This window comes from Malurus melanocephalus, unplaced genomic scaffold, assembly GCF_030028575.1.
Source record: "Malurus melanocephalus ecotype Western Australia unplaced genomic scaffold, MMel_1.1 scaffold_550, whole genome shotgun sequence".
Classification (NCBI taxonomy): Eukaryota; Metazoa; Chordata; class Aves; order Passeriformes; family Maluridae; genus Malurus; species Malurus melanocephalus.
Window position 1 is genome coordinate 279,619 of NW_026623782.1, and position 8,003 is coordinate 287,621.

At 36.0% G+C, this 8,003-nt stretch overlaps 1 protein-coding gene across 1 annotated transcript in view; it reads right to left on the reverse strand.

Moving 5' to 3' along the window:
* Positions 1-8,003, reverse strand: part of LOC130583047 (dystrophin-like) — a 382,130-nt gene that overhangs the window by 277,004 nt on the left and 97,123 nt on the right. Inside the window, exon 8 of the mRNA XM_057382115.1 lies at positions 7,589-7,706. Within this exon, the coding sequence (XP_057238098.1) occupies positions 7,589-7,706 (118 nt within the window). The remainder of the gene's footprint in view (positions 1-7,588; positions 7,707-8,003) is intronic.

Sequence of the window (8,003 nt, forward strand, 5' to 3'; positions counted from 1 at the left end):
ACTCGTTCCCTGACTTTGCTTCCAAGGATGAAGAACTTCCATCACTTTCCAACTGAGCAAAAGTCACTTTTTTCTTCACTGCAAAAGTCGCCATGCATGGGGAGATATCAGAGCACAGCATCTTCACTGCTGATGGCAATTATTCGCATTACTTCTTTTAACATTGCAAATTGACTGAGTCTTTCCAGTATCAAAGAGAAAAAACATTCATTTCTGATTATYATGCCACTACACAAGTCAGAGGAACATTCTTCTACCTTTTCAGACAAGATGTAAGTCAAACCTCCTTTGCATTTATTATTTTCAKATTTTAAAGTATTTTATATAAATGTTAATTAACATTTTCAAAAATGAAACTGAATTCGATTTTGAAATGCAATGAAATTAAAACCAGATTTTTTGCTGTAAATAGGAAGTCTCACATTAGATACTGTTATATATGTTGAAACTCTAGAATAACTCAGTGATTTCTTTCTTGAAGAACTACATATTCTTGGCAGTTTTGGTCAATTAAATGTTTCAAAAAATATTTTAACTTCCCTAGTTAAGATATGAAAGGCTTTGTATCCTGAGAAGTAATCTCCATTTACTTATAACCCTTTTGCAAGTTAATTTGCTTCTTTCTGAACCTACTGGGGCACTGGTCTTGTTAAACTAAAAAAAATCCTTTGAAATGGATATACAAATGGAGATTTTTCACAAAGACTCTAGGAGCAAAGGCAGGTGGTTTTATAAAACCAGTCTGTTAAAGTCTGACTCCTCTCRAGCATAGAAGAAGGAAAAGATGCCCCTGACAACAGTGAACAACATTTACCATAGCAGGGGAGCAGACCATAGCACCTGGGGAAAGGAATTGCCTGCTGACCAGAATTTCTGTCATTTCATGTCTGCTCATGGTGCTGGAGCACTCTTACTTCCACCTAATTGGTGACTGGGTGGGTTGAAGGTTGTGGGGCAGAGGCCTGAAGAYTTATATGTTTTGGCTTTTTTACTAAAATCAATTCCATCACCTCACTTTCCAAACATTTTAAGAACAGCAGAGGGAATTGCAGCATATTAAATAGGCTTAAATCGTCTTGACACTATAAACGACAACCTTTTCATCTGTTTTCTAACTAACCACATTTATTAACTTCATCCCTAAATGGTGATCAACAGGCTCAAACAAGATACGAACAGTATCTCCACCACAAAGCCATACCAAATCATCCCTGAGGCTGAAGAGGAAAGTAKATTTTCCTTTTGGATGAAAGTGTATCCCAAGCCTTTCAACCAGTTAACTTTATGTACCCATGGCTATATCACACAACAAAGTGTAACACACTAATGTGAAACATCTCCCTACCAAATCATGCTGTCCTTGTTTTGTGGTTTGTGGTTTGTTTGTGGCTTTTGTTTGCTTGTTTGTCTTCACCCTTTTGGGTCTAGCTGAAATTGTTTAAAGGCTTTTAAGAAACGTATTTAATATCGCTTTTTCTGAAAGGAGTCTTCCTGTAGCACAGCCTTACACTCCTCACTGGACTTTACTGTTCACGAGTTCACAGTTAGTTGAGAAGTCACTTTGTGCTCATAATTTTCTGAAAAATTATTTGGTCAACCATTCTGCTTTTGGAGGGTCAATGACAAAATGTTACTAAGACATAATTTGCACATAATTTAATGCCTCTCTGCAACACTGCAAGCTAGGTTGCTTGTCTTCCAACACAGACTGATTTCTAGCAGCATAAAACATCTCTGTTCTATCCTTATCTGCACTTTTACCTACCAGCCATTTCTATAAGAATTACCAACACAAAGTTGTTTAATTACCTTTATTATGGGATTGAGATGGTAAGATTCAAGCAAGCCACCAGCAATGATATCACCTAATAAACTTATGATCACTGGGGCTACCAAAAAATCTGTTCCATTCCTGCTACAGAACATAAGTAGAAGTGAAAAAAAGGCACCTTGTAGTCTCAAAGCCTTTTAGAGGGCACTACAACACCTTAGGTAGGCAGCTGAGCTCTTGCTCTTTGTCCATTGAACCATATGCTTCTAGTACATATGTACTGAAAAGTTATATGTAACTGGAATCCCCCAATCACTGATATTCTGGGGCATGTTTTGCCCATTCTTAAAGGGCAGCTCTCCCCAGTATTCCAAAATAACTTCGTACACCTTCTTAAAATATCCCATAACTTTCTTACAGATCCTACAGCAGCAAACATGCACCAAGAAATGGGTTTCAAACTCTGTACTCTTCTCAGTATCATGCTATATCACTTTCAGAGCTCCAGTTTTATCTTGTTATTGACATTTTGTTAAAAAACAAGTTTCTTTCTTGTTTTGTTTCTATTGCATAAAATTCTCATAGGAAAAAGAAGCTGCCAGCTGTAAAGTGGTACATCAGGATGATTAAGGAGCTGCGTGTAGATGACTAGAAAATTCAGGTTCCTGAAATGTTCTTCAAATAAGTCTAATTCAGAGAATAGAAGACTACAGTTTATTCAATATTCAGCTTAAAAATATCAACAAGATAACTCAAAAACTGAATCCAAATACAGCTTTTTCTTACACTTCTCTGTTTTGGTCTTGGGAGCTAGGGGGTTTACTTACTGAATGGCAAATCCCAGATTGTATGAATTCATTTTTTCAAGTGGTAAACTCATCATTTGTATTCAATAGCTCTGAGAGAAAACCACTGTGGATGGCAGTACAGTGGAAACAGCTATTTTATTAAGATGTTGAGAACAACAATACAGCTGTAATTCACTGYGGAGTTTCCATATATTTTGTTCTGAAAGCGATGACAAGTTGATGATTTTGCCATAAAACTGTCAAATACAGCAAACTATTAAATAAAGGCATTTTTATGTAGTGAAACAGAGACATTCAGACTCTTTCCAGATTAGTTCAAATGCAGCTCTGCTAACAAGCAATTATAGCATATAGGTTTTCTTCAAAAACACCAAAACCAACCAACAACAATAAAAACAAACCCAAACAAACAAAAAAAACCCAAACCACTAAACTGAAATACCCCTTCTGAAGACATGGTCTATAAATTATTCATATACTTGTAGACTTGTTTTTTGAAACTGTCAAAGAGAATTTCAAAAGGAATCATTTGGTCCCAAAGAATAATTATTTATCAAAATAGTCTTCATTGAAATGCTTGTATTTATTGCTATTATTGATGTATTTAATGCAATAGAGATTAATTAACCTCACAAGTGATATTTTGAGAGTATAATAAATATCACAATATTGCTGAAGAAATACGTGTGTTACTTTGGTTTRTAATCTTGAAAGGGAGATTATTTGGTTAGTAAGAGATCACTTCTTCATACAGTTTTATAAATATTCATTTCCATACCTCCTCGATCACAGCCAGAAAACACATTACAAAATTGGAATGTAAATTTCTAGCAAAGTAAAACCATAGAACGTTTATGCACTGTTAGCTCTTGTACATGTGTGAGAACAGCAGTAGGAAGGACTGCTATGTAAAATTTCCTATATTTTTCTAGCAAGATCTAACATAGTCTTAGTAATTGCTTTGGAATTTCTGATTGTAAGACTGTATATTTGTTTTTATTATATCTCAGTGTAATTCTATATTGATTTCTTACACTTTGTGTATTCATACATAAGGACTGATGGAAAATAAGAGGAATTTTCAAAGTTTAATTACTTTTCAAAATTCAAAGTTGCTTATAAACTCACTCATTTTAAAGAAGCAACATTTTCATCAGCAGTAAAGCAAAGTGTTTCAGAGCTGTGATTCATTATGGAGAGAAAAATGTTATTGTACAGCATATGGTTCTGTTAGAACAGAATGCWTCTGCATCAAAAGAGCAGAGAGGTATGTTACTTTTTCCCACATCTCTTCCTCAAGACTACATGGAATTAATATTCTTATATATTCTCTAGTGTGTAAGTTGTAAACAAACTATGATTTACATAGAATACACAGAGATTTATATATATATAACATTATGTAAACATAACAAAGCTTTACTTTATAGAGCCAAGGTCTTTTTCATGTAGTATAACTCCAGCAGTTACACATAGATAATGAAGAAAGAGGGGAGAAAAAAAAGTTCATAGGAAATAATTCCAGTGTATGAGCTTTTAACTACAATTTTTACTTCAAAAGAAAGAACTAAATATATGCAATACTATGACAACTGTTGAAAATAATCTCATTATTATAGATTTTTTTTCTGCAATTCATCACAGACATTTTCTAACAAATGTCTTTTGACCTTTCTAAATTTTACCTAAAATGTTTACCTTGGTATTTTTTTTTATAAATACTTTAAAAAGGAAATAAAGTTTCTAAATATATTTAAAATTAGACTTTAACAAACCTAACATACATATTCCTACCTATTTCTACAAGCAGTGACTTCAGAGTGACTTAAGAGTTAGCAGTGTTAGCAGAGAAGCAAGAACCTTGAGGGTTTAATTCCAGTTGATGACGTGCCGACCCATCCTGTGACAAAGAATGCAGCTAACTCTACTCTTGTAGAGTACCTGAGCCTCATTTAGTATTTACAATATTTCTCTTCAGTGATATTGGCCAGGTGATTGTACGGGGTTGTTTTGTTTTTTTTTTTTTTTACTAGCACTTTAATAGCAAAAGGCGATGAACAACTTATTCATACAGATTAGCTCCACTTCTCATCTTTTCATCTCTCCAAGTGTGAGATGCTGTGCCTCAGTCTGGTGAGTGCACTAGGTATAAAGTCTATCAGCTCCTACATGATGACCAGAGCATTGCAGCCCAGCCCTCCCTTTCCTACACAATGGCAGCCGATGCATTTGTCCCCTGGCAGTGTGACATTACAGAGGGCTGCTTGTGAGGGTGGTGCACGGCTCCTGCAGAGGAGCAGCAATGTGCCAATGCTCAGGTCATGAAACAGAATGGATTAGCTGAGTGCTCATAACTGCTAAAACATAACCATGGTAACCTATTTGTATTCATGAGGAGGGAGAAAAACTCAGCAAACGGGAAACGGTCTGTGGATGAGGTAGTTAGGGAGGGTTTGCACCAGGATCTTGGTGCAAGGTACAAGTACAACAGAGTGGAACTGAGAATGCACAAACCTCATCAACACGAGGAGATTTTGCAATACAGGGCTCAGATCTGGCTGTGAGCCAGACTCCCAGGAATGGACCCAAGCACAACACACTGGGTGCAGCAGGCTGAACTTAAAGGGCAGGCTGAACTCAGTGTTTGCTGGAGTTCAAGGCAAAACACCTGCAGTAGGTAAGAGCACAGAGCTAGAGCCACCCAGATTGGCTGGGAATGAGGAGGGTTCCTAGTTCAGATCAGGATAGCCCTGTGAAGGTGTGGGAGAGGTGAACTACAGAGGTAACTGCAGCCAGAACRAGTGGATCATGTTCATACAGGTATTCAGCAGGCCTAATTCAAACCAAACAGAGCAATCTCCATCTTCTTCATACAACACACAAGGAGAAAAAAAAAAATAAATCAAGCAATTAAAAATGTAAAAATTACCACTGATCTTTAAAAGAAGTACTTTAGATGAGAGTATGTCAAATGTGACAAATATTCAGAAATACCTTATGTGTCACATTGTAAAGTCCTAGCATCTTTGTTGCCCTGGAAATATCATTAGCTCATTAAAATCCAAAAGTAATAAACACCTCTTAGTAGTGTTTAGTATTACCTAGAATTACCCAGATACGAATTAACTAAACATGAACAACCTTCACAGACCTAGTTTGCTGCCACAGAAAACTGGATCAAAAATGGCCCTGATCATACTCCAAGATGTATTTGAAACTATATAAAAGGACACAACCTATATCTATTGCACCATAAATTGCACCTTTGTAGACAAGGATATTGACAGTTTCAGCACAGAACACTAATAGCTAAATCCCAGTGAAACTGATTTTTGTACTTTAAGTTCAAAACTAACTGATAATTTGGGGAATTCTTATAGACAAAAATGGAGAAATCTTCATATAAATGTATTTACCACACTGCTAGCCACAGACATAAGCCATAACAGAGACGAGTTACCACATACTCATTCATGATTTACAGTCTGATAGTTGCTCTCCTATGCTGTATGAGAAAGAAGAAGTTAATCTATCTTAGAAGGTAAACTCACTTAAAGTGATGTGCAGTTTTCAAACAGAACAAAATTCAGTCATGCAAACAATTCACATGAGGACATATAGGAATTATGCTTGCAATTTTTTGTAAGTCTACAATTCTTCAGAAAAAAACTTGTACCACAATTAAAAATTAAAACATACTAGAAAATACTGAAGGGAATACTACATGTGTTGGTTTTCAATAAGCACTGTAAATTTAAAGCATATGTACACCATTCATGAGCATTCAAAGGAGTAGGTGATTCTAAAATTAATTTGCATGTCTAACAGAGCAGGTTCTTATGTAACATACAAGCACTTTTTCTTCTCAAACTTTAATAAAAACATACAGCTTATTCTCTTAGAAATATGTCAATAGCAGTTCAACAATGCTATTTCACATAGGATACACTCTAAAAGCATTTATATGTGCGACTACCAACAATGTGGTCCAAAAGTGCAAATTTGATTTCCATGCGATCCATCCATGGGATTTGGACGTAGTATGGAACGTACTGATGGATTAAAAAGAGATAATGTGTACATAGATATATTAAATTATTAATTATGGGGATAGAAATTTTAGCCTACATTTACACCCTCACAGTCATCAGTTTCAGGGAGCAAGCCCTCGTCTCCAGGCTGAGATGTACAGAACAGTTTGCATCCACCTAAAGTGAATTGTCTCTGCCCATAGGCAAAGCACTTGGCCTGGGTGTTCTCTAAGTTCCATAGCAGACCTCGAGGACCATAAAAAATTCATTTTTCTGAGTTTCTAGTGCTGAGAATTTAAGATAATGACTGAAGATATRTAGCAGTCCATCACAGAGGGCTGCTTCTATAGCATGACCTTGAGAGTGTGCTGATCATACAGTGAGGGGTAGAAGAACAAGCAAGCATCCAAGGGTGACAACACTACATCTTCCACAGACTTCTTCTGAAACTTAATCTACTCATTTTTCCACCTTAGGCACAGCTAGCTGGTTAAATCTGGAACGGGAAAACAGAACTGAAGAAATAATACAGAGYAATGCAGAGCATCATCAGACTTGTGCGTCAGCTGAGGGGAGATGAAAGAAGAGCCTGCAGCTGTTCTAYGGGGGATGGAATTGAAAGCTTCTTACAAGCCTGTGGCTATACTCTGTGAATTCTTTCTTTTTCTTCTCCTTGTGTAAGAATAAATGTGTTTCTTTATCTTCAGTGTTCACATTCTATATTTTGTACAACGTCCTTCCACTATGAAGACAAGCAATATGAAGTTAAGGCGAAAAATCAGAACTATGGGATAGCGGACTTTCACTGACATTTCTTCTATATGGGATTTGGAAAATCTGTGTGACAGCTGGCACCTGATGGAGCTCTACTTCTCATGGCAAAGGCATAAAGTATCTGCAAAATGCTGTGCTTATTAGACATGACAACATTTTCCATGTTTGCTGAAATGCCATATGAGAGCAGAATCACCACTTACTGCGGTCAGTAATTATCGTCCGGGCTTCTTGATTGCTCGTCTTGTTTTTYAGATTTTGTGCTGCAGTTATTAGTTCATCCAGTTGGGGACGTCTTTGCTCCAGATCCTGYAGTATTGCCTAGTTGAACACAAATACAAAAATAAAATAAAGAAACAAGCATAAAGGGGTCTTGAGAAGACCACATTCAGGGACTTTTTTTGGTCTGAACTTGATTTAAAGCAAAAAGATTGTTTGCTGTTTCAAATAATACAAAAAATTCAATCTAGATCTTTTAAATATTGTTGTTATTCATATAAAAATACCAAGTATAAATTGCACTAATACTTTTTAAAGAATCTATAAAACCAGGTACAAAATGACAATCATTCTTCAGTTTTAACACAACAAATTATCCAGGATATGCTATTATCCTCT